Source organism: Mus pahari, chromosome 11 (genome assembly GCF_900095145.1).
Source record: "Mus pahari chromosome 11, PAHARI_EIJ_v1.1, whole genome shotgun sequence".
NCBI lineage: Eukaryota > Metazoa > Chordata > Mammalia > Rodentia > Muridae > Mus > Mus pahari.
In genome coordinates this window covers 27,062,533-27,090,157 of record NC_034600.1, presented here as the reverse complement: position 1 = coordinate 27,090,157, position 27,625 = coordinate 27,062,533, and the positions used below count along the sequence as shown (strand labels likewise).

General features: G+C 47.0%; 1 protein-coding gene across 1 annotated transcript in view; it reads left to right on the top strand.

Annotated features, from left to right (window-relative positions):
• Sv2c (synaptic vesicle glycoprotein 2C) overlaps positions 1–27,303 on the top strand; it is a 176,474-nt gene extending 149,171 nt beyond the window's left edge. The window contains exons 10-13 of the mRNA XM_021208331.2: positions 3,169–3,302; positions 4,563–4,766; positions 5,220–5,379; positions 20,617–27,303. Coding sequence (XP_021063990.1) covers positions 3,169–3,302; positions 4,563–4,766; positions 5,220–5,379; positions 20,617–20,800 — 682 coding nt within the window. The 3' untranslated portion in view covers positions 20,801–27,303. The remainder of the gene's footprint in view (positions 1–3,168; positions 3,303–4,562; positions 4,767–5,219; positions 5,380–20,616) is intronic.
• Positions 27,304–27,625: the final 322 nt, after the last annotated feature.

Genomic DNA, 27,625 nt, shown 5'->3' with positions numbered 1-27,625 from the left:
CACACACGCACGCGCACACACACACACACAAACACACACACACACACAAACACACACACACACACAAACACACACACACACACATACACACACACACAAGAACCACTGATAATCTGCACTTGTATTTCAAAGAACCTTGAACATCAAATTCTGTGACTATGGGATACATATTTGTTTTTTAAGTAACGTTTTTCCATTGGCAGTTTCTAAGATGCAGTAGGTGTAGCAGTGTGTGTGTGCCTATAGTCCCAGCACTTGGGATGGGGAGTCAGGAGATGGCGAACTTGAGGCCAGCACCATACATAGTGTGTACCACACAATGTGAATGTGGTTCAGATAAACAAAAACAACAGCAAAGGAGAAAAATTTTAAGTATTGTTTGCATCTGAAACAGCCATCATTTTAGTAATACTTATTAACATTCTAAACTGGATGCCCAATTTATTAATGCCCAATGTTTTATGTTTTGGGCGGGTAAACCAAACAGCAGACCACGCCAAGGTGATTCCACGTGAGAGAGGTTTATTAAGCAGGGATGGGGTGAGGTGGGGTGAGTTTCTGAAACTCACTTTAATCTGGTCTGGGTTCATCCTGAGAGGCGGGCTGGCTGAAATGGAATGTGCGAGAGGAAAATGGAGTCAGGACAAAATTTTCTGTTCAAGGCTCAAATTTTACTGAAAGGGCTCAGCTTATATAGTGTGGGAGAAAACCCCAGTCTTTGAAGGCTCCAATGAATGTCCGTGGGTAGGTGGGTCCAAAGATCAAGGCAAAGGTGAATGTCCGTAGGTAGGCGGGTCCTCTCGGCGGGAGGTGGAGACAAGGTGACAGTAGAGCTGCAGTTCTGGTGGATCTGAAGGTTGCTGCCAGTGAATTTCAGCACCTGCAGGGAGCTGGGTTTAGAAGGACAGTGATTAGTAAAGCTTGGCAGATCTGAATATTATAACTATAGGTGGTCCAGTGGCAACCGAGAGCTGGGAGGCCCCAACAGGGTGGCGAAGTGAGTAGAAGAGCAGAGAAGAGGAGAGAGAAAGAGGAGAAGGAGAAAGAGAAGAGAAGAAGAGGGGGGAAGGGGGAAGAGAAGAGAGCGAGGAGGGGGTGATCCCCTAATTTATACAGAGAATGACATCACACCAGTGAGGGTGGGAACTGAGCCTGGTGAGTTGTGGGATTGAGGGTCATTGTCCTGGCAACGCAGGTCCAGGGTCACATGGTTGGGCCAGGCCTTGGAGTGTCCTGGTGCTAACACAATGTATTACTAATATATAATAATTAATAATTTTAACAATTTTATCTAAAAATTCTTGAGCTAGCCATGGTGGCACATTCTTGTAATCCCAGCCTGGGCCTCCATAGCCAAAGTCTGAAAAGACCTGAAAAGATGAAACCCAGACTGGAGAGATGACTCAGTGGGTGAAATACTTGCCATGAAAGCCTGATGAATCCACACAGAAGCCAGACCGGGTTACATACATGTCTGTAATCCCAGCATTCCTATGGAGAGATGGGAGTGAAGACAGAAGAATCACTGGAAGCTCAACAGCCAGCTAGCCTAAGCAATGTGCTAGCCTGGGCTATGTGCTAGCCTGGGTAATGTGCTAGCCTGGGCTATGGGCTAGCCTGGGCTATGGGCTAACCTAAGCAATGTGCTAGCCTGGATAATGTACTAGCCTGGGTTATGTGCTAGTCTGGATAATGTGCTAGCCTGGGCAATGTGCTAGCCTGGGCTATGTGCTAGCCTGGGCTATGTGCTAGCCTGGGCTGTGTGCAGTGAAAAAAAAAAACAAAAACAAAAACAAGGAGACCTTACTCTAAACAAGGTGGAAAAGTTAGAACAATACTGAAGGCTTTCCTCTGTCCTTTACATGTATGTCATAGCCATACTCTCTCCCATATACAAACTTGCACACAGAGAAGGGGGAGAGGAGAGAGACTGGTTGGTTAGTTGGTTGGTTGGTTGGTTGGTTGGTTGGTTGGTTGGTTGGTTGGTTGGTATTAGGACTCCAAGCAAAGGGAAACCTTGCAAACATCTTTTTTGCATTTGTTACACATTTGAGATGATAGGAAAGGGGTTGGATAGGTTGTCTTTCAGAGAAATGTGAAATAACTGCTGCTGACTCAAGAGTCAGAGGTTGCCTCCCTGAGCAGTTTTCCCCAGTGGAGACTCTATGCCCAACATGGACTACCTTCCAGGCAGGCTGCTCAGATCATGTAGCGAGTCCCTCTTTGTCTGTACGCAGAATGTTCTGAGAGGGGTTTGGCAAAGAAGCCTCTGACTAAAGAAGCAAGACTCAGTGGTGTGCACTTCCCTGGGCTTCAGTGAGTTTGCATCAATGACTGCTGGGCTCCTTTAAGACATATGAGGCTCAGTAAGGCCATTATCCTCTTTCCTGCCCAGAACCCTATTGTAGTACCTTAAATATGTATTTGAACCCATTTCATCATTCTGTGTGTCTCCAAAGTCAACGGGGGGGGGGGGGAATCATGTTTCAGTTTGCCTCAAGTAATATCTTTTGACTGTGAGAAGGAAACAAGTGACCCTTTCTCCTCCTTGTCAGTCACCCCTCCCAGGAAGAATCAGAACTCGCACGCTAAGCTTCTAAACTTAGAACACAGACTTTTATGAAAAACTCAGAGGGCTAGTGATGGAACCCAGTTGCAGAGCACTTGTCTAACATTGCAAGTCCCTGGGTTCAATCTCCATCGCTATAACACGCGGATATGGGTAAGAATATAAAGCTCAGATGCTAGTCCTCAGGTTAGATAGATTCACAAGTCTCAGTCAAGATTTCCCTGACCTGTGAAGGATCTGTGAAGAGGCTAGAAGGTAGGAATGATAACAAAACAGCTCAGAGCCATGGGGAATAAATGCTTAGCTCTTGAGAACCTTTGCCACCACTGCAAAGAAACAACTTGTGTGTCTGTCAAGAAATAACAATGAACAGTGGTGCAGCCAGACAAACCGATATATCCAAGGTCAAAGGGGGAAAGCCTTTCTAGGAACCCAAGATGCCCTTTATAACTTAAAGATGGTTATCGCAGGGTGCCACGACTCTAAATCCATTAGACTTAGCTTTGAACTCAAGTAGAGGAAAGTCAATGGCATTAATTCATTTGTGTGTGTGTGTGTGTGTGTGTGTGTGTGTGTGTGTGTGTGTGTGTGCTGTACAGGTTCCTCGGAGTCAAGTTCAAATCGGTAACCTTCAAAGATTCGGTGTTTAAGTCCTGCACCTTTGACGACGTGACCTCAGTCAACACCTACTTCAAGAACTGCACATTTATTGATACCCTTTTTGATAACACAGGTAGGTTCTCAATACTGCTTACACCACTTCAGTGGCAGCAGGGAGCCCTTCAAAGGGCTTTGTCTGGGCAGAAATGTCACACTCATGTGACAGTGGACCAAGAGGCTTGCATGGCAAGGGAAGAATAAAGTGTGAAGGAATGATTTCCCTTTACAGGTTGAATCAAAAGCAAGCTGGTATTGTTTTGCCTTCTTGGGCTTAATATAGAGGCTCACTCAAGTTCAAAGATAGATAGATAGATATAGATAGATAGATAGATAGATAGATAGATAGATAGATAGATAGATAGATAGATAAATAGAATGGATAGATGATGAATAGATGGATAGATAGAATGGATAGATGATGAATAGATGGATAGATAGAATGGATAGATGATGAATAGATGGATAGATGCCTTTGGGGAATAGTTTTGGTGTGGTTTTGGCTTTTTTTTTAATTTTGGTTTTGGCTTTGGTTTCTCAAGACAGGGTTTCTCTGTATATTCCTGGTTGTCTATAGACCAGGCTGGCCTCAAACTCACAGAGATCCACCTGCCTCTGCCTCCTGACTGTTGGGATTAGAAAAGTTAAGTGATTTGGTCACAACAGTCGTGTTGTGCGGCCAACCTCGAAGCCCTGGCACATGTGATTAGTGTCCGTGCTTTCCTATTCTCACAGTTATCTAGAATCACATCCTGGCAGTTCCGGAAGGTGCAATCTCCCTGTTGGCAGCCCTGCCTTTTTGATGCTCAATCAAGAGCCAGTTCTGCCCCCACTCCAATGAGAATGAGGTCAAGCATTGTCTTCTAACCCATTTGACTCCAGAAAACCAGGTCTATTGAGGGAGCAGAGGGTGACTCCTGACCAGCCAGGAGTATGATGGGCTACAACAACAGAATGCATAGAAAGAATGCTGGTGGCCTTCAGCTTTGTCTTCATTCTTCTGTGCATTTATCTACACAGACGTTAAACTATAAATGCAGCTTCAAGGACTTGAAGAGTGACTTGTTCCCTCTGTGTGCTTCAGAGCCCCTAAAAAATGACACTTTTATTTATTCCCTTATCCAACAAAGGGAACCCTCCATGCTGCTGCTTTGTAATGTGACATCCCCTCCCTGCCCCCCAGCTCTCATGTTCTGGCTCCGGCCATGGGGTCCTCAAGGAATTGGCAGTGCCACGATTCTTGGCTGATGCGTCTCAGTGGCTTTCTGTAACCTTGCATACCTGTTCCTTGCACCTGACAAGAGCTTAGTGGATATTTTTGTTGTTCTTTCTACAGATTTTGAGCCCTATAAATTCATAGACAGTGAATTTCAGAACTGCTCATTTCTTCACAACAAGACGGGGTGCCAGATTACTTTCGATGATGACTATAGTGCCTACTGGATTTACTTTGTCAACTTTCTTGGGACATTGGCAGTGCTGCCAGGAAATATCGTGTCTGCTCTCCTGATGGACAGGATCGGGCGTTTAACCATGCTAGGTACGTGTCCTCCTTCATGAAAAGGAGAAGAGCTGCCCCTGTGATCTAGAGAGAACCAGTCTTCTGCCTTGTCCCTGTCCCTTAAAAATGCATGTTTATAAGAAATCCCTTAGGCCTTTTGTTAGGACGGAACTGGAGTGGAAATTGTATCTAATTAAAATTCATACGAGCAATCTCCATAAGTTACAGACTGAAAAAACTAGTTATATATATAACTAATGTATATTGTCCCGGTTAAGTAGATGAGTAAGGGGTCCTGTGCATTTGTACTAGCTGCGTTCACGGGGCACGTAGACTGCCTTTCAAACAGGTGGACTCACTTGGACTTAGTTCTATGGAGCCCAGTCTGCGGCTTCCCCATGGAACTATCTTCTTGAGAGAACTCCAAGGCCCAAAGGTTCTCCATCAACCGAGATGACAGGAAGCACTCCAACTGTTGTCCTCTGTTGGCAGGAGGCTCCATGGTGCTCTCGGGGATCAGCTGCTTCTTCCTGTGGTTTGGCACCAGTGAATCCATGATGATAGGCATGCTCTGCTTGTATAATGGACTGACCATCTCTGCGTGGAATTCTCTCGATGTCGTCACGGTGGAACTGTACCCCACAGACCGGAGGTAGGCTGACACGGGACCACCGAAGGCCGTTACAGAAATAAGTTCTGAAAATCCACAAACTATCTAGGAACTTGTAGGTTTTGCTTGTATCTTTTTAAAAGGTTCCTAGCAGGCGCACACAGGACAGTGGAGAAATTTAATTACATCTGTGATCTAACATGTTGGCTAACAATAACAGGGAGCTCTAATGTCACCATGAACATTAGGATTTAATAGCCTGTCTCAGCCTCTATTTTGAGTATCAGTCCTGTGAAGGTCATTACCTCCTGTCCTAGCAACTACAAAGAAGTTTCTAGAAGGTGACTCTTGACCTTTCTAGTCTGTTGGAAGAAAGCCTAACAAATTGATAATTATCAAAAGAAGGCTGGAGAGATGGCTCAATAGCCATTCCAAGTGGGAAGACCTAGAACCCACATAAGTCTGAGCTCAGTAGCAGCCCTCTGAAATCCCAGGGCTCCTACCAGGAGGGGTAAAACCAGGAGAATCCCCAGAAACTCCCAGACCAGCCAGCCTGGGCAAGCTGCCTCAAACAGTAACACTCTCAGGAACATACCTCAAGTTGACCTCTGACCTCCACAGTGCACTGTGGCTTGCCCATATTTGTGCTCACATGAACACACACACACACACACACACACACACACACACACACACACCCTTTCTTTCTAAAAAGAAGGTTGCAGCTGGAATACTTAGTCACACAGTCCCCAAAAGAGGCACGGATGCCTTGGGCATCATATCAGAGGGGGCTGGGTGGAACTCTGCAGCTGAATAATCACGTTCAAAGTATTACAGCCCTGCTCTGCCATCTGACAGGAGCTGAAACGTATGCCCTGTGCCGTCTTTCATTCCATGAGAGGTCCCATGTTTTATTGCCATGACAGTAAGTCCTTGGCACTGGAATATTCGGTAGCCTTTGAAAAGAAAGGGTGCTCGTCTCCCTCTAAAAAAGGACTACACTGAGACACTTGAGCTCTTAATTTGTTAGTGGTCCTGCCACTTGATTTTGTCAGTTTATTGCACCCCTGGGTATATTCTATACAGGGAAGACTCACACATTTATCCCTTGGGAACATCTTTACAGCATTTCTTCGTATAAAGGACCTATTTTGGTACCCATATGCCTAACTTCCTATAGAACATCCATAGCCCAAGGCCTAACAGACTACTTACCAAAGTTCTCGTTCGCATCCTTAGTAAATTCTCCATCGTTTTCTCCGGCAGTGAGAACCGTACAGTCTGTGCACAGTGTCCCCTGCACCAGCCACCCTATGCTCACCCTCTGTGTGGCAGGAGGTCACTGAGTTTCCTTCATCAGAATCTCATGTTAAAACCTGGGCCCACCAAATTGGACATTTTATTTTAATTCACGCCCTCCGTGTTCAAGCAAGGCTGAGTGAGACAGCCTCCTTCCTGTTTGTCTTACACTGTGAGTTTGATGGAATTTTAGATTAAATCACCTGTCACACAGCTCACAGGAGGGTGAGGGGTGAATATTCTCTTGGGCAGGGGCACTGGCTTTGAAAAGAAAAGGAGAAAAACACAAGAATTGAATAACCCTTTCCTCTGGGTAACCTCGGTCTGCCTCGGTTCTGAGGTTGGAAAGGAGAAACCACAAGGAGAGGAAAGGGAAACTTGCTCTGTGTGTTCACTTGGGTCCTCCGTTAAAGAAGAGGGAAGGAAGGGATCGGATGTGCAAGGACTGGGTAAGCCCTGCGTTTCCTCCCTGTGAAGGACAGGCACGTGTCCGTTAAACGTACAGTTACATGTCCATCCAGTTACAGCATGGTCCGGCTGTGTTGCTTGGAGAAGGGATGTGGAGGTTACTGTGTCAGAGAGGGTTTCTTTGAAGAGCAGTGTCTGAACTTGGGCTTGAAGAATAGTGGGTTGCAGGCACACAAAGAGATGGGTAGAGGAGGTAGTCTACAAAATGCCACCTAAAAAGCCCCAGAAGGAAGAGAGCTAGCAAAGTCCAGCAGACACTCAGTCACAGAGGCCAATGCATTGATCTGCCCATGAGGACAGAAGAGGGGGCTTATAGAGACACAGGGAAATCAGTCATAGGTTGAGCGTTCACTCTTAACACCCAGAGAGGAGGCGGGAATCTCACTTGCATTGCATCCTGAGGAGGAAGAGGCAATCTAGAGAAAATGTAGCTGGGGAAAAAGGAGAAATCAGAATTCTACGTGTTCGTGGGAAATGGTTTGGGGAGGGAAAACAAGAACGGCACGCTTGTCTACATACTGAAATGAGGGAAGGAGGTTCTCGAAGGAGATCCTGGTTTCAGCTTGCACAGTTGACAGCATGGCTACGTCATGCTGAGGCAGGGACTCTCTGAGGGAGCAGAGCCTTCAGACTGCAGTCAGGGAGATAGTGGGTTCCATTTGGAGGAGGGTGAATTTTCATGCCTGCCTGGAGCTGTCCAGCGGGCATTTGAATATTTATGTCAGAAGCAAAAAAGATGCCTGAACTAGGGAGAGCGCCCGTTGACTCGTTGATCCAAAAGATACTTAGGGAATGCATCTCCTGGTCCCTGAGGGGGGTTTCAGCCACCGGGATACAGTGGTTGTCAGACAGCAAGCCTAGGCTGAACGGAGCCTGCACAGTTGGGGAGGACAATCAATAAACTACTAGCTAAGTAAAGTAGACCTAGCATATCAGTTGCTACTGAGTGCTGTAGAGAAAAGCGAAACTGTCCAGGGACAAAGAGGATGCTGGCGTGAAGGAGAGCTGTGACAGTAATGGCAGCCCCCAGGGAGATGTACGTCCTGGAAGGTGACATTTGATGCTTTGGAAGAGATCTTTCACAGCACAGGTGACAGTGAGTGGCGAGGCCCTCAGGGTATGAGGGGAAGGGACCAGTTGGAGGAGCGACGAAACCGGGTTTATACACCATTCAATGTCCCCATCCTTCTATTTTTAATCCTCCTTTCTTGTCAAACTGTAGGCTTCTCTCAAATCCTAAGTGTGGCCAAGTGGCCTTGTATGCTCTGGTGCACTTTGCTTCTTGGCCAGCACAGCTGCCGTCTCGCCAGTGGCTCTCTGCTGCCACCGTGTGGCCACAGCTGAGTCCACATTTCTGTGTCCTTCATCCTAGTGGCCTTCCATCCCTGAAGCCCAGGACAGGAACCAGGCCAGTTTACCAGACCGGTAATCTGTGCTCACCCTGTCTTCAGGGTGTATGCCCTCCCTGCAGAGAGTTCCTGTCTTTCCCTGGCCGCTTCTCATGTACGCACAGTTCAGCTATGATCCCAGAGATGTAAACTCCTGGCAGCTCACACACACACCCCACCCCCTGTTAGTCTTGATGGTTTGTGCTGTCACTCTGGTTCATGGGATTTTTCTCTTTCTCAGTGAGCTAGCATCAAACCACAGACCAGAGTTAACTCCTTAATCTCTCCCCTCAGGACTGCTGCTGTTCACACAGATACCTCCATTTCCTCCCGACAGCCAACCTGCAATCTTGATTCTCCTACTGACCATTGGTGTGTCTGCAGGGAGACCACTCAGCTAGCCTGCGGCGCTGTGATTGTTTGAGATGTGGGATGAAGATGAAGTAAATGTCATGCTGAGTCCCCTCTACTGACAGCCTTCTTGTCACCAACCCATGCACTCTATATGCCATGTCATTCTTTAGATCTGTTTGCATTTTCCCGTATGTTTTCACATAGGCCATTCAGCAGTCTTTCTTTCTGTCTCGGGAGAGTGAGAGCTGAACGTGGTGTCCTGTATCTGTAATCGAGCACTGGGGATACTGAGGCAGAAGGATTGGGATTACAAATTTTAGGCCAGTCTAAGTTATATAGAAATTCCAGGCCAGTCTGAGCTATGAAGCAAAACCTGTCTCTGAAAACAGAAGGGGAGCATAAGGGATGGGGAGCGCACACTGTTTCTATACACCACAGCCTCACAGCCTCATTGCTGTGGGGACAGATGCTGCTGGAGGTTAGAACAGGGCGGAGGAGGGAGGAGCAGATGAGGAAGATAGTCATCCGGGCCACTGAGCTCTATGAAGTCGCCTCTCTCAACTCCGGGTACTGACCAAGTCCTCCCATCAAAGGGCCACAGACACAGGGATGTAGTGATAACACTAACACCAGCCTGTAAGCCCAGTGGATGTCTGAGTCCTCATTCAAGTTTGGGGTGCAGAGCACGTGTGTTCTAGGACCTGGAATCACACCAATCAGACTTTACCATAGTTTGAGTCTGCCAGGCTCGGGGGGATACCCGATTGCCTGCTGTGCTAAGGGCAGGACACTGTTTCCAATCAACTGTGTGCCCTCAGCCCTACTCATGCCACCAATGAAAACCCATCCCCGTGCTTATTAGCATCCTCCACCCTGCCCTGCCGGCTTCTATGATAGATGATTCTAGTGCAATCATTCCCTGCCTGCTGACTCCTGAGGTGAACCACACCATAGAGCTCATGACAGTGGGACATTGGTGACTTTACTGTGCACCATCTGACTCTAACTAAAGCAATGGTTTCTTAAAAATAGGCCTGCGTCTTCCTTATTTGCTGAATGAATGAGATACATATCTGAAGCTGAGCATGGTGGCCTATGGGCCACCTCATACATCAGCACTTAGAAGTCAATGGGAGGAGAAGCACAAGTTCATGACCAGACTAGGTTACAGAGCCTTTGTCTCAGACCAAAGAAAGAAAGAGAGAGAGAGAGAGAGAGAGAGAGAGAGAGAGAGAGAGAGAGAGAGAGAGAGAGAAAGAAAGAAAGAAAGAAAGAAAGAAAGAAAGAAAGAAAGAAAGAAAGAAAGAAAGAAAGAAAGAAAGAAAGAGAAAAGAAACTAATACAAAAAAGCTTTTTAAAAAATTCACCTGGGGATGGACTATAGAGTCCTGAGGTCATTCAGACAAGTTGTGTGGGCTTCTCTTCACTGACCTTTCAATGTCCCTCTGCCACTTCTGCCACCTGCTCCTTGATCTCTAGATCCATGGCTGTCAGCTTCCTCCCTCACATGGCATTGCCAGCTAGGTCCTGCTGGCTCCGCTGCACCAGTGGAGGAGAGAAAACTGATGGGAATCCAGGTACAGGCCCTGTTGGAGATCAGCCTGCCAACTGGGGCAAGTCTTTGGCCTTCCAGGCCCTTGTTTCTCTCCCCTGTGAACTGAATGGAGAATGAGATGCCGTGCAGAGAATTTCAGACATTAACTTTACCCGAATCCTACAAGAGTAGTTATTCTTCTCTCCTTGCAGAGCAGGGAAGGGGACCCGGTCATAAGAGTTACCTGTCCAGGGTCACTTAGCCTCAGACAGGTGACAGGGTGTAGCTCTCGGCCTTCCCAGGAGGCTTGACACACAGTGCGGAGTCTGTCCAGGAAGCTTTCCTGGGGCCAGCCAGGGAGGGTGGCACAAGCCTGTAATGCCAGCACTTGAAAGGCTGAGACTGGAGGATTGCAAGTTGGAGAACTGCCTGGGTTACAGAGTAAGGTCAAGGCCAGTCTGGATGCCTTGGTGATTAAAACAACAACAAGAAAACAACAACAACAACAACAACAACCAAACAAACAAAAAACCTTAAATCCAAAAAACAACAACAACAACAACAACAAAACCCACATAAAAGCCAGAAGCTCATGGGTTACTGGGCTACACACCAGCATGAACGGTGCTTGACCTCAGATGAACTCCCAGCTCCATCTTCTCACCTATGCTGCCCAGCATTCCTGGTCACTCTCTTCTTCTTCACCCTGGCCCTGGCACACACTTTCTAGCCAGGTTTATCAGATTCAGTGATGAGACACAAAGGCTCTCATTGTTGCCTGGGTCTCATGGGAACGTTTTATTTCGGCAGGAGCGAGGAACAGGGGCCTGTAAAAGTTAACCAGAAGCCCCTTGATGGCAGAGGGACTTTTGGGATGACATGGACAGCCACTTGGAGCCTAGGGAGACTGCTCAGCCCAGCTCGTGAGGAACTCCTTCCACACCTGAGGGGTGAGGAAGGCAGGTTGGTGGGGGTTCAGCCTGGCATGGAGCCTCCTTGAGGACGATGCTCCTCTTCTCAGCAAGACAAACATTCTGGTTAAAGATCAGAAAGCTGTGGAGGGGCAGGTACAGCTCATCAGTGGCTTCCCTGACTCACATATGCGAGGGTCTGGCTTCAGTCTCCAGTGCTCACACAGAGACAAAGAACAGGCAACTGCATTCAGTGTTCTGACTTGAGAATTCAGACCTGCCATTTTCTCGGGGGGGGGGGGGGAGGGAGCAAGATGGTATTTTAGAGTCAAATAAACAGACATCGTCCAACTAATACCTAAGAAAAGGTCCACAATTGCCCATGTAAATGCTTCGAAAATCTACTTCTGACATACTTGGAAGCACCAGGAAGTTGCTTATTTACTGAGTACCCTGGGTATCCTTATGCCTCTGTGGAGGGCTCGCAGTGAGCAGCCCTCCAGATGTAGCCAGCCTTTGGGAGGCTAACTCCAGGCCAGCAGATACCCCGGATCACAGCAGGCAAGTGCTTGAGGGAATCATTGCGGGCAGAAACCTCAAGGAAGGAACCCTGAGGAGCAAGGAAAGAGGAGAAGCTGATGGTTAGGGAGTAGCTGATGATTAGGGAGAAGCTGATGGTGCTTGATAAAATAACCAGTTAGGACATGTGAAAGCAGACTGAACAAGAGCAGAAGCCAGCCTGGTGGCTCGTGACTTGGAGTCGTCATGCTCTGAAGCTGTGGCAGGATTGTTGCTGGTTAGTCTGGGCTACACAGAGACTGTGTCTAAAACAAAACAAAGCCCCACCCAAACCAACAAAACGGAAGGTGGAGGTGGGAAGGGTGGGAGTGGTTAGAGTACTGTATATGACTTGTTTCTTCTCAGTGCAAAAATAACAAAAGCAACAATAAAAGCAAACAGAAGCAGGAGCACAGCTGGGCGTGGTGGCACATGTCCCTTAATCCCAGCACTCGGGAGGCAGAGGCAGGTAGATCTATGAGTTCCTGGACAGCCAGGGCTACACAGAGAAACCCTGTCTTGAAAACAAACAAAAGATGCAGGAGCGCACTAGGAATTATAGATTGTATTTCTCATTGCTCATTTTCATTAACGCTCTCTCTCTCTCTCTCTCTCTCTCTCTCTCTCTCTCTCTCTCTCTCTCTCTCACCTATCTCATAGCCACAGCACATCTTGCAAGCCGCCAGTCACCACCAGGCAGCATCCTCACCATTTTTCCTGGCTGCTCTATCCTGCTCGGACGTTCCCTAAGGAACACAGACAAAGTCTGTTATGTATTTGAGTGTTAATTGCAGTATTATAGACGTCACCCTAAGCATGGAAGCCTCACCAGCCAAGGGTGCAGTTAGAGAAATGGTGGTTACATACTAAAGGAAACAGTCAAACACAACATGACACAAAGCCTTATGTGAGTGATTAAAAAGAAAGAAAGAAAAAGAAAGAAAGAAAGAAAGAAAGAAAGAAAGAAAGAAAGCAAAATTGTATAAAAGCTCTGCTTGTGATAATTTGCATGACTAGAAACAGGCAGCAAAGGATTCAGAGAGAAAATGATGTGTTGGCAGAGGAGAAATGTGTGTTTTCTTTTGTTATTTCCTCTGGTGTTTAACAATACACCCAAGTCAACTTTAAAAAGCACCCATCCCTGGGAAGATAACAACGTTCTCAGTCCCGGGCATACCTTGCAGTCCCTTAGAACTTCTGAAAAGTACCAATGCCTAGACCCCTAGAGAGCAACAAAATCAGAACTTCTGTGCATGTGTGCGGGGCCATGGGTGTTAGGGAAAGAGGGGGGTGGGAGAGAACCCGAGTCCCACCAGAGTTCCAGTGCTCTGGGTGGGTGGACACAGGAGGACTGCCGGACCCTTTCCATGCGGCCCCGGGTGGGCATCTGGCTGTGTTAAGCCACTGACCCCACACGGCGGGTGGTGGACAAGGGGCAGCCCCAGGTACCAGGTTCTCAGTCTCCAGCATCCCACGCTGGATACAGCGGAGGAGCTGAGAACAGAATAGGGGCCCCAGAGCAGCACTCGGCCCCAGAGATAAGGGAAGAGGGCAGAGGGAGAGGGGGCGCTGGGTGGATCCCATGTAGGTGAGAGTCCTTAGTCCAGTCAGTGGCTAGAGCACAGGATGGCCTTCTGGCAGGAGGTTAGACGTGGCTCGTTAGGAGAAAGCCTATCCCATCGTTCAAGCACAGCGGCCTTGAAGGGCAGAGACAGTCTATGGTTTTAGAGCTTTATTGTAGAAAGGCAGGGAGAAAGGAGAGAAGGTAGAAAGCAAGAGGGAGAGGCAGGCCATGGCTATGAGGAGAGAAGGGGCGAGAGAAAGAGAGAAAGAGAGAGAGAGAGAGAGAGAGAGAGAGAGAGAGAGAGAGAGAGAGAGAGTAAGAAAGCTTAAAGAGAGTGAGGAGGGGCCAAGCAGCCCCTCTTATAGTGGGCTGGGCTATCTTGTTGCCAGGTAACTGTGGGGAGGAGCATACCTGGCTATAGTTAGGTAACTGTGGGGAGGAGTCTAGCCAGAATGCCAGCAGCTTGGGACACTGTCTATGTGACTACTAGCCACATGCCTTCTCCTGTGGGGGCTGTGGGGACAGTAACTTTGACAGGAGCCAGGGGTCCAGGAGACATGATCGAATGCCTTCTCTCCCATGTAGGTAGCAATTACCACCCACCGGGTCCCCCGGGGTTCAAGACCTCAGCTCCACTGGAGACCAAGCTGTCTGTGGGTAGCCCACTGCCCCACACATGTGGCCTTCGCCATTGTTATGGGGCATTACTATTTGCATTTTGTCTTGGGGTTTTGCTTGCAAACAGGATATCACTCATGTAGCTCAGGCTGGTCCTATACGTGTTATATAGCCCAGGCTGACCTAATCTTGCAGTTCTTCTGCCGCTGCCTCCCACGTAGTGGGTTCATAAGCATATGCCACTGTATCCAGGAGGCATTGCTCTTTGAAAAGCTACAAGGTTGGGGAGTGGGCAGGGGAGTGTTTGTACCTGCCCACATACCTTAGACCAATCACCTTGTCACCCTAACCCTAGTTTGACAACAGCTATGTACAAAGGCAGGAAACATGCACTTGGGGCTGGAGAGAGATAGCCCGTTTTGGCATTAAAGAAGTCTTTCCGGGTGTGATAAGGTGGACAAATGAATAGCGTGAGAGACAGAATACCTGTCTGTATGTTATCCTTCAGCAGGTAATTTCCAGCTGTCCCAACAAGGCTGGTCCTGTCTTCGTGCTCCCCTTTTGAGACATCTTCCCCAACTGCACCCACACCAAGAAAGACAGCCTTTAGCTCTGTAGCCGGTGCAGCACAGGGCAGCGCTCGGCACATCTGAGATGCTCCGTTGCTCGATGCCTGGTGTGATGGCGCACACCTGTAATCTCAGGACTCGAAGGTGGAAGCAGGAAGCTGGAGAGTTCAAGGCCAGCCTGGCGCATGAGCAAATGAAATGTAAAAAGTGCTTAATGAGTGATCTTTAAACGGATATAAATAAGTGCATAGTGGACCTTTTCCTAGGAGCGCAAATAAGATCAACTTGCTTAACAAGCACTCCAGGGTTTCCAAGCCAGTTAGCATTATGGTTTGTGAAATCAAACAGGTTCGGTGTCCAGACAGCTCTGAGTTGACCTGGGAAACCAGCCTTTTTTTTTTCACAGACTTGTTTCTGAGGCGAATGAAACTCACGTGTTTCAAATAACCGGTTTCCAGGTGAGTGTTTACGTCGCAGTGTAGCCCCCATTTAAGCCCAGCCTGTACTTTTCCAAATGTCCCGTGCTGAGTCTTGAGGATTCTTTTTATAACTTCTATGGATCACTTGACTATGCTGACTGGAAGAAACGCTCCTCCCAGAAGCTCAGCCTAGAAAAGAAGGCTTTCCTTTTTTTTTTTTTTTTTTTTTTTTTCCAGCAGGTGACATCTGCGAAAGCAGTCTGAACTCTGCTATTCCAGGCCTCTACAAAGTGCAGCAATTACTTTTCCCCTAGTGATTTCATCAGTAGGTGGGGCAGGGACTTAGCATGCTAAGGCAAGGGCGAGTCATCGTGCTTGACATATGCCAGCCAGGACCCTAACCCCTGATACTCTTCCTCCTTTTCATCCAAAACACAGACACCACTCAGCAACGAGGTACAAAGGAAGACGCTGTCAGGACAATCCCAGCCTCCCTCCATCCACAATGGAGACAGCAGTTGTCTTTTCCCAACCTCCGTTAAAAGGCAGAATGGGGCTGGAGAGATGGCTCGGCAGTTAAGAGCACTGCCTGCTCTTTCAGAGGACCCGGGTTCAATTCCAGTGCCTGAGTAGCACCTCACGGGGGTCTATAACTCTAGTTCCAAAGGATTAGATGCCCTCTTCTGGCTTCCTTGGACACTGCATACAAGTGATACACAGATACACATGCAGGCAAAATACACAGACATAAAAAATAATAGAATAAAATGTAATGAATTGAATCCTAAAACAATCTAACTAAAAACTAGCACCAACTAAATTGTGAGATCCTCCAAAGAACCAGTCAGGTTTCGGCCTCGGGAGTAGATACAGTAGAGTTTATGGAACAAGGACAGAATGAGGCATGGGGTAGTGCAAGGAAAGGATTTATGTGTAATAGGTGTGTGTAAGCAATAATAGAAAACAAAGTCTGCCTGGAAGAAGCAAAAGGAGTGGAGATATTTTGAGATATATCAGAGAGAGCACCATTTCTATCTCCTTTTTGACAAAGCCTGGGTAAAAGGCATTAGGAAAATATCTCAGTGTGAAAAAGAACACAGGGCCCAAACTGCTGCTGAGAAATCAAGCAGAGCCGGCCAGAGCTTCGAGTCCCTGCCCTCAAGGAGCGTGGAAGCCTTGGGTGGAAGCATTCAGTGACCTGCAAAAGCTAATCCCTTGCTTTAAGGAAAAGCAGAGATGAACTGAGTGAAAGCTTGACTTCAGAGAAAACAGAGAGCCCTTGGGAAGACTTGCTTCGGAAATGGTTTCTGTAACACAGCTGGGCCTGGGATGCACTGAACATCACACTCTCCAGCTGCGGATGTTTGAAGGAATAATTCAAGTACTGAGAGAAGGGCAGGCTCGATTTCTCGAATGCTGACGCTAGATTTCATTTGAAGTACTGCTTCAGCTGGGGAAACGAAGACAGAGTATCAAGAAATAAAAAGTCTTTCTTTTTAGAATCCTCGGGTACCAGATCCTCCCAAAGCCATCCCTGCCACCCAGACATCTCCAGTCGTCCCATCCCCAGCTCCAGGTCCAGTGGTGTGAGGAGATCTCTCTCCACATTTTATACCCTGTTCTGGGTCACAGCAGAGGGTCGAGGCTTGGTGACATATGGTTACTCTAGCCCAGATGTTTATCCTATAAGGGGCGTTCTGCAGCTTGAGTGTCCTATGCTTCACCATAGCAAGAGAATGTTTCCCTTTTTCTTATCAGCGACACACATATTCTAGCTGTTTTCCCCAGCAGGATGTGCTTTATCTTAACACCAGAAGATGAAGGTGGTGGCTCATGACAGTTTGTCAGGCAGAGGACCAAGGGGAGCCAGGGCCTGGGGTGTGTGTGTGAAAAAGTGGCACTCGTCAGATTTTTAAGACAATAGAGTATGCTGAGTGCTGCCATATTGTTGGGCAAACATGTCATCTTCTATTTGTCAAACCCTACAGGATGCTCAACACCCAGAGTGAGTCCTAGTGTTGATGGTGATCGTCCACTAGTGATGAATGATGTTAGTTAGTGCTAGCCCATCAAAGCTCCTGGGTAGAACGGGGACAGGAGCTTCGGAAGCAGCAGGGTTTGTACAGGGTAAGGACGTACATGCTAAAGACTCGCCTGAGCTAGAATTGAGAGCAAGGTCTGGCTAGAGAGACATGCAGAAGGCAGACTTGGCAGAAAGGTAGCAGATCATCTTGCTCTTCTCTTTTCTGATTGCTAGGTGAGGGAAGGAAGGAAAGAAACCCTTGCTCTCTCTACACTAGAGCTCTATGCCAGTGGGGAAATTGGGTGTTGTAGTTCTCTACTGATTTTGTGCTTTATTGTTGTTGTTGTGTTGTTGTTGTTGTTGTGTTGTTACTGCTCTTTATAGGTGTGTCTGAGCCAGCAAGATCACTGATAGAATGCATGAACACCCAGACTGGCCTCCTGAGCTCGCAGGGGTGAGGAGGCCTTGGGGATGCTGATCTCTTTCAGTGGCGTAGCAAGGGGCTGGCTGCATAGGAACTACAATGCGTTTCTCAGATTCTGAGAACATGCAATGCAGGAAGTGTCTCTGTGTGAGCCGTGATGAGCAGTTGTCAAAGGAAACCCTACACGTACAGACTTCCAAATCAGTCTCAGACCGGTGTGTGCTAACCGCTTCAATCTGTACCACAGAAGATTCTATTTCCTTTGTGGGTTAAATGAAAACATAGCCTAAAAATGCTGTACACTTAATCAGCCTTCAATCCCCACTGACTCTCAGCAAGAGGCCAGAAAACATAGAGCTGACAGAGTGCCAGAAGGAAATTTACATACTCTCATGGCGGTAGATGTAAAATCATGGGAAAATTGACGTGTCCTGACCGAAAGGACCCAGAAAACCACCCAACACGTGAATACTAAACAGATGAGGATTTTTATTTTCCAAAAACTATACATGGCCGGGTTTGGAGTGAAGCTTAGCGATAGGACAAAGCTTACTGTGTCTGAGGCTCTGGGTTCAATCCCCAGAGGGAGAAGAAACAGAAAAGAAATGAGAAGAGGTGAGGAAGGGGAAGGAAGCAGATGACAAGAGACAGGAAGAGGAAGAACCTCACACACCTGCAGGTCTTAGACACCAAAACACAGCAGACAAGATCTTTAGGCCGACAATATGATTCTCTGTAACTTAGATCTCCCAGAGAATTCTGATAAGGAAATGATTGTGATTGTGTATGTGTGTCTGTGTCTGTGTGTGTGTTTTTGTGTATCTATGTGTGTCTATGTGTGTTTTTGTGTGTCTGTGTATTTTTGTGTGTTTGTGTGTGTGTCTGTGTGTGTGTCTGTGTGTGTGTGTTTGTATATGTCTGTGTGTCTGTGTCATGTGATGTATGTGCATGTGTATTGTTCAAGTGCACATATATGTGGAGGCCAGAGGAGAACACTAGATGTCATCTTCCTTTATTGCTTCTCCTCTCTTCCTTCTTCCTTCCTTCTTCCTTCCTTCCTTCCTTCCTTCCTTCCTTCCTTCCTTCCTTCCTTCCTTTTTCTTTCGACACAGGGTTTATCACTGAACCAGGAGTTCCCCGTTTCAGCTAGCCTGGCTGGTTCCCAGTGTCTGTCTTCCTTTCACGGCCCCCCTACCCCAGCCCCCTCTCCAACACTGGAGTTGCAGGCATTCGAAGCTGTGCTTTGGTTACATGCGCTCTGAGGGTCAGAATCCAGGCCCTCTTGCCTCCACAGTCAGCATACCTGTACTGAGCCGTCTCTCAGCCCATGCTGACACTCCATTAGCTCACCATGGACTAACTTGCTCATTCCTAATGCTGAACACCACTAATCTGAAAGTCCACATGCTTGTGAGTTTCAGATTGTAAAGCACTTTGGACTGCAAGTTTCTGGATGAAAGTGTTCAACTAGGAATGGCTATGCACATATTCCAAATTCTAACCTGAAACAGCTGAGGTCCCACGGATTCCAGATCAGGCGTGCCCAGGCTGCAGTTGTTTTCTACCCACCAGCAAAAACATTAGGGATGAAAGTCTGCGGGTTCACCTTCTTGGTACCTAAAGGAGGATACACCTCTTGAAAATTCAGTTGACTTTAATTGTTTAAAGCTGGAGAGATGGCTCAGCAGTTAAGAGCACTGACTGTTCTTCCAGACATCCTGAGTTCAATTCCCGGCAACCACATGGTGTGTCTGAAGAGAGCAATAGTGTATTCATATAAATAAAGAAGTAAATAAGTAAATATACATATTTTAAAAATCGAGCACATGATAATGACCTGGCAGCAAATACCCTATAATCATAGACTGAATACCTATGATTATATCAGGAGGCTGAGACAGGAGGATTGTAAGTCCAGTGCTAACTGATTCCTGCAAGGTCTCTAATCTCCACATACACACTAGATGAATAAATGAGTATAAAAATAAAATATAGGAATATTCATTCAGATAACTAATAAGAGGAAAATGAAAATAAAATAAGCCCAAAGAAACCCATTGCCCTATCACCATCTATAGGGCAAAGCATCAGAAGGGACCTTGATGAGACCGGGTGTGCGGTTAAGAGATCACCCTGTGCAACAGACCTAATGTAAGAGGTTTGGGGGCAGGGTAGCAAAAACAATCTCAGAGTGGGGACTTGAGACAGACAGACAGACAGACAGACAGTTAAAACAAGAGGGACAAAATGAGAGAGGAGAGAGAGATGGAAGGGGAGGGAGGGAGGGAGGAAGGGAGGGAGAAGAAAAGAAGAAAGAGTGAGAGAGCAAGAAAGCGAAAGAAAGAAAGAAAGAAAGAAAGAAAGAAAGAAAGAAAGAAAGAAAGAAAGAAAGAAAGAAAGAAAGAAAGAAAGAAAGAAAGAAAGAAAACTCATAGATGCCTTTTAAAGGGCCTGGTTGCATAACAACTTAGTAAGGGTGGGAACTCAGCGATGGTGGAAATGCGCAGCACCGGATGTTGACGTAAGTAAACCACAGGTGCTGAGTGGCCCAGAGGCGTGCTGCTAGAGTGTCTGATAGACCCTGATTTGTATTTTATTCTGAAACAAAATTTGAATTTCCTTTTAAATACAGGTGTCACCGAGATTGTGGACACTTATAAAACAAATAACAAATCACTTTTGTAAAGACATGAGAGTCTGCTAGATCACCCAGCCCCACTCCCTGGGGTCTTCTCCAGGGACAGAGGAGGTGGCCCAGCTTCTCCCCAGCTAAGCAGAGGCGTGCTGACTCCTACGGGAAAAGGCTTTAAGCCTGCTTTTATCCTGAGAGGCCTTATACGGAGTGAAATTGACTTTTACTTAGTAGAACCATCCTTCCAACACATTGGGCCAAGAAAGCTTTTTTTTTTCTTCTGTACCAAAATAAGAGTCAGTAGAGTGGTATGTACGTCATCAGGAGACCGGCCGCAGCAGTGACAGCTGGCTTCTCTGCCTCCGCGTTTGCTAACAAGCATTTCATTATCTGCTTCACTGACTTACAGCACAAACCACGTAAAGACCATCAGGAATGACTGCGCGGAACCTCTAAGTCTAAAGCTGGACTCCCGAGCGTCATTTTCTAAACCTTGTCTGTGTTTCTGTCCCTTGCAGAGCCACGGGCTTCGGCTTCCTGAACGCCCTCTGTAAAGCGGCGGCCGTCCTGGGAAACTTGATCTTTGGCTCCTTGGTCAGCATCACCAAAGCCATCCCCATCCTGCTGGCTTCCACCGTGCTCGTGTGTGGAGGACTCGTGGGGCTGCGCCTGCCGGACACACGAACCCAGGTTCTGATGTGACGTGACAAAAGCCATTCCCTTCTCCCACCGTGGGTCGGTCCTATTGCCTGACTCCAAAGCTTCAGAGTTTTTATGTATAGAAAGGTGGCCAAGTATCAGAACACAAACTTTTGCTGTGGTGTAACGTGTAGCTGCGTATTGTCTTACCCCTCCAGTGTGTGATTTGCAGGGTTTTTTTTTTCCCCATGCGCTGTTTTTTCCTAACTGTGATGTTCCTGCTTCCCAGTGCCCAGTGGAAGTGTTCCTAAAATGTCCTAGTTGACCAGGCTTTGCCGAGGACTACATTCCCCAAGAATCTAAACCGCCTGTGCTGGCGTAAGAAATAGACCCTGCTCCTGACGCTCTATTAACAGGAAGTTTAAGTTGGCATAATTGAGTTTGTGCTAAGGAAAGGGATTTCTTTTTCTTTCTTTCTTCCTTTCTTTTTTTTTTTTCTTTTTCTTTTTCTCATACAGAGTGATATTTCCTGTTTACTTAGAAAAAAGGACAGCCAGCCAGCCACTCTAGCTGTTACACCAGAGTGTTTCAAGAAAATTGTGTGACGCCAAGCACTTCTGGGCGGGGCTTTTTCGGGCAGGAGGATTAAAGGTGATTTTGTTAACAAGAAAAATGTAAAGTCTGTCCCCAGTTGGCAACAAAACCCTACTTGAGCTGCAGAAGGCAAATTTTTAGATAGGAATTGGTAAGAAAAACACAACCAAAGCCATTTGGAAACACAGAAGGGAGCCTCTCTCATACTGTCCCTTGAGGGTCAACACCACCCACCCTCCTTTGATCGACTGTCCACTGTCACTTTTTAGCCCAAATCTCCACATCAGGTCATGTCCTTCCAGTGTCCCCAGGCTGTGGGCTCCTAGCCTTGTGTCTGCACAGTTTCTGAGCCGGCCTGCTCTCTTAAGCAGCCCCCCAGCAGGCGGGACAGCATTTCCTGGTGGGTGGATATCTGCTTTTACCTCTGGAATCTTCATGAGCAAGGAAGGAGGGGTCAGCAGGACGTTCCCACGGGCCAGCTGTCAGCTAAAGGACCTTTGAGTCTCTTGCCCAACGCCCCTCCCCCCAGGCCCATCCTTTTACACATCTTTGAAATCTGAAGCCTCCTTGTAGATTTGCAGCCTGTGATAACAACCAGCGTAAGGCCTGTGTTTAAACAGCATTCTCCTTTTAACTGCCTCTGTCTTGTTGGAGGGGGAATCCTCTTTGCTTATTTTACGCTTTTCTTGCATGACCACAGCCCGGGGGCTTCCAGAGAAAGGGAACTTCTGTTCCCAAGAACCATTCTGTTCAGAGATGGCCCTGCTCCCTGGAGTCCCCTCTGCCTCGCCTCCCTTCCCCTCGCACATCCCCTGATCCCTCCTGGAGCTGAAATTCTGTGAAAAGCTCTTTGATTAACATAAGCCATTAATCCACTGCCCCCATTAAGTAATTCAGGCTTGGCGGAGGGGGCAGCGTCGTCATCGAGTTAAGATGGGAAGCTGCGGAGAGAAAGTGGTTCCCTGCAGATCATGTGAGTACTGGGACATCAAGGCTCTGAGAGCCAGAGCTGCAGAGCTGACCAGAAATCTTCGAAGCATGATTGATTTGAAAGACACCAACAAGGCAGGGCCAGAACAGAATTCGCTTCTGTTTCTCGTCCCTGGGAAGCAAATCTGTATTTTAAAAGCCTAAGGATTATCTCTATATTTTTTCTATGCAGGCTCGTTTCTCTCTCCTATTTACACCATGATGATTTTCTTTTTTGAAAAGACATGTTTGAGGCCCAGAGCAGACCTTTTGGTTGAACGTGCTGCAAAAGTAAGATATGAACCCCCTTATCTTCCCATTCAAAAGAAAAACACACAAATGCAAAGGCATTGCTCTCTCTACTCTGGCGTGCTGTGGTGGTGATCTTACTGGATAGTCTTTACTCTCAAATTGTCCCTGTTTTAGCTACAACAAGTACATTCCAAACTGCAAGACACAGTTATTCAGAACTTTATCTGGATGCTGGGTTGGGTCAGCATGGGATGACCCAACAGAACCCTTCTTTATAAGACCATCTGTCCCCTTCAGAAGAACCGTTTCTGTCACCTACCCCAAGCTTCCCAGGTGGCCCAAGAGGGATCTCTTCTATAACCTCCTGGACAATCAGTGGTCACAAACCTTCTTGGTCACTGTCTTGCCCACTCCCCACACATTTCCCTCAGTCCCTTCACTGCGTGTAACCTTTCTTCTCCACGACAGGGCTCTTGTTGCTTCTCAAATACATGCTGTGGCTTGTTCAGGTATAATTAGAGGTTAAGATCCCACCATGAGATTCGACGGAAGCCCCAGTTATATGAGTGTCACGGGCCTTGACACCAGGGTAGACATCTACCATCCCGTGTCATTCACGTGCAGGAAAAGGACATTGAAAGCTGTTTCAGAAATGACACAGCTCCATCTGTACCTGCATCTTGAACCCCTTTTCTAACTAAAATCCCCACCATTACTCCTCAGAATCAGGCCAGAATGCTCCCATGTTTTATTATCTCTGACTCCTCTCAAGAGGAAAGAAAATGAATAATAACACCAGCTAACCAGCTGTTCTGAGCTGTGACTTCTGTGAGACGCTCTGCCCTACGTATTGGGTCGTATTGGGTCGTAAGCCTCACGCTCAGGCCTGCTTCCCGATTCATCTCATACTAGTACTGTCCCATGACCCAAAAGCAATGGGTCCTTAACCGGGCAGAGATCTTTCTAAGGAGAAGGAACTTAATCTTAGCCAAAAGGCCAAGAATTGAGTCACTGGGCATACTGGTCCTGTTTCTCCATCTATAGAGAAAAAGAATGGTTCTATTTTATTCTCTAAGAGAATAAGCAAGTCTCTAAGGAGGGCGGGAGTTGGCTTTGGAAGACCTCATACAATAGGCTAAAGCACTTGTCCTGTTGCCCATGCCCATCCCCTGGGTTTTAAGTGCTTCTCAGTTCAGAGCCATTGTTATCTACACAGGGAATGGACGGGCCCCTGAAGACACACTGCAGTTAGAAGACAAACACTTGGAAGTAGACCACACATGGCTGTATCCTAGAGTCCCCCATCCATCTACTTCACCATTTTCTCAAAATGCTGCCTTAAATGGATGTAGGCCACCAGGTACAGTGCTTCTGTAACAAGGGTTACACATAGATTGGTAGATGGGCCCTCATTTACAAATCTCATCCAGTCAGAGCTCAAGTTTGCACCAAAACCTCACTCAATTTCAGAATATCTTAGGAGATCAACGGGGAGGAAGGGGTGTGACAACCAAGGGGGAGTCCAGTGTTCCATTGATAACGTTCCAGCAATGAGATTAGCGCACCTGGGAGACATTCTAAACTCTAGGATTGTTTCCAGAGCATTCCGTGGGAACACTTCCTGCCAACCACAATAGAATATGATATTCTCCAACTTGTGTCTACCTTCTATCGAAAAGGTTTTTCCCTAGTTCTTCATCAAGATGTCTTATTTGTTCATGTACAAAAGGCTTTGAGACCAGGATGCCTAGATTTAACCTTCACCTGGAACGATAGACAATTAACATATTGTTTGGGGCCTAGTGGCTATATATCAGATTTCCTTTAAATCCCATATTGTGCCAAACATAGTTACCAACTACCCCTACCCCTCACCCACCCACCCCAAAAATAGGCATGCTGACACAACAAACACATCTACACAGTGGAGTGCCCTGGAGTGGCCTGTGTGTTTGTTCATGTTTGCATTCTGCTGAGCAAAGTAGCTATTTTAGGTAAAATGTCTCTTGTCATCTGACCAAAGGAAGTTGTCAGGATCTCTTAGCCATAGTGCACGCCCTTTCCCTGTTTCAGGAAGCTGGCAGCTCTTCACATACTGTTCTGTCACTTTCACTCTTGACTGTCCCATTCCCCTGTCAGCAGTCTCTCACCAACCACACGCAAGCCATCGATCGATTGCCAGGGCTTCCCTACACTTTTCTCAACACCCAGATGCAGTTTAATGAGCCCAGCATTTCGAGCCACAGGGTACACAGCCTGTGTGTCTGTTAGCTTACTGCTTAAACCAGTGGAGCTGGGTAGAGGAGAGAGTTGAGTAGAGTTCATCTGTCTCTTCTTTCACATGCTTTTTGGGCTAATACCATCTAAGGCTTGGCCTCCAGTGTGCTAGGTGTTGAGACATTGGACTGTATGCAGGTTTTTAACCCTTTGCAGTGTTTCTTTGAGAACACAGAGCAGGGAATGACAGACAAGGCAGTCATATCTTATATTAGGTCTCTATCAATGTCTTAGTTTTCCAAGTATTAAGCAAGTTATCTACAACGAACAGGTAGTACAAGAACTATGCATGGCTGGGGGTTACCTGAGACAGAATGAACCACTTCTAGGGTGTATTAAACAGTACTTGAAAACACACACACACACACACACACACATTCATGTCTATGTTTCTTTAAATGGTCTCAACAGGAAATTGCACTAAGATATTGATCAAAGAACAGACAGCAGCAAAGAGAGCCAGTGCCTCTCTGGAGATGTTTGTTTCTCCAGAGCTGTTCTATATGGGGAGCTAGGCAGTAAGTGCGCCCTCTGGGCATGAGAGAAGCTCTCTTTTCAGGGCCTCAGCATACCTGAGACCAACCTCTAAGTCAACCCTCCTGGGGGTGTTTCCTTTCTGATGGTAGAGATTTGTGACCCAGTCGCACTGTCTTGCAGACTTTCCCCTTCTTGTGCCTCTGCAGATAAGCCACCAGAGAGCAGGTTCTGACCCCAGGAGGCCAGGGAGCTTACAGGTTCTAGTGTGAAATGGGCTGCAAGGTTGTTGCCAAGTGTTTTGAAGCTGCAAAGGATCTTTGGGGTTCTGGGTCCCCCAAGGAAGCAAGACTAAGAGGGTGTAGTCTCTGGCACCCTTGTCTGTGTAAGTACCTACACAGAGCTGAAGGCCAGATGCTTAAACTACAACCATTGCCCATCCTTGGCCTGTCCCACCATATTTGCATGGCCCCTAGAGCTAAGAAAATTGAGAGCTACAAAGAGGCAACAGCTTTCAACCTTTGGTTCAAACTCAGAGAAGTTTTTACACCAAGCCAAATACCTTCCCTGACAGCAAGGAGATTCTGTCCCTGAGCAGCTCCTGGGCGCTCTGAGGACTGACCAGCCAGACCAGAAGGGATGGTGTCATCTAAAGCCAGCCATGGCTAGGAACAGGCTCAACCTCATTCTTAGAGCCAGTGGCTTACATTTCAGAAATTTTGAAAGGCAGTCAAGAAATGTAACCATCATTGCAATTAAATCAGTTATATTTTAAAGCAATATATATTCAAAGCTCATCACTTCCTACTTATTTTCTACATTTTAAATTAGTCATGCCTTTGAGGAAAGTATGATATGCCTATTACATCTCTATTTTGGAAGTAGTGTAATAATGGTGTCCCAATGACAGGGTCAGTGACATTATGCTGACCTACCTCATCCACAGCGGTAACAATTACATCACGGAAAGCGACAAATGCTCCGGGTCAGACTCCTCCTACCCCTATATAACCCCAGGCATTGGTAAACATTTGCCAGTGTACCACTCTCTGAAGCCATGAAGACTGTTTAACTTCCTATAACTCGGCAGTAGCGAGCTTCCATAACGTGTGCAGGGTCCTGGGTTTGTTGGGGAAAGAGGTGGGGCCTTCCAACATACTGATCCAAGACAGGTGGAGTTGAATATCCCCTTGGGCTTGTGAGTCAGCATGACATTCCTCATAAGTCCAAGGGAAGGAAAGCTTTAGCAAGTGCTCATGTCAATACTCAAAGGCTTCTTTCCACATTACTAATTGGCTCAGACTAGGACCAGCCATGCAGAGAACCCATTGGCCTCTGGGTGTTGTTCCTTCAGGGAGAATTGCAGTAAGTTAGCTATTTCATGCACTTTCCCAAATGGGGTTTTATATTCTCTGCCTGACCCAGGAATACACTGAATAGACCATGTGCTCCTAATCAGGGTCTAGCTAAAGGAAAGCCCTAGAAGAGACCCGCTTCCACCTCGGACTATAACCCCACCCTGCTTTTGGTCCTGTCCTTGGTTTGGGTGTGTGGGTGTTTGGCATTGTATTCGTTCTCTTTGCTATATTCAGTGCTCTGTCTGCTGTCCCACTGTGTGGTCCAGTCCCCCTGTTGTAGTGTATATCTGTGCTGCATGTGTGACCCTCGGTAACTCCCACGTCAGCTTTCTGGAGTCTCCATCAAGTTCTGCTGACCCTGCTGTGAACTCATCCTTCTGGTATGCTCCTTCGTGTCTCATTTCTGATTGCCAAAATGTTGGGCCAAGTGTATCTTCCCTAAAAGCCCCGAGACAGCCATGTGCATCCTTGTGACAGGGCATGCTCCGTGTGGGATGGCTCGTGTGCAGCGTAGATGATCACATGTGGAAGTGTGTATACATTTATATGCCAGATAACTATCATTCATGTAACAGCTGCAAAGGTATTTAATGTACATCAGATTAATAAAAGAGCATTTTTGCTCCATTATATTCAAATAAAGATGGCCGTGTGACTGACAGTCCCTTCTAAACAACTCGAAAAGCACAAGCACATTTTGCTGAGGGTGGGGGTGGGGAGTGGGGGTAATAGCCTGTGTTCAATAGACTGAAGGAAGAGAATTAATTGAGAGTTTGAGGCCAACCTGGGCCCCACAGAAAGATTCTATCCCAGGTAGAGAGAGGGGGCAAAACAAATGAACAAAATTCAAAAGCACACTTTTTTTTTTCTTGGTTTTTCGAGACAGGGTTTCTCTGTATAGCCCTGGCTGTCCTGGAACTCACTTTGTAGACCAGGCTGGCCTCGAACTCAGAAATCCGCCTGC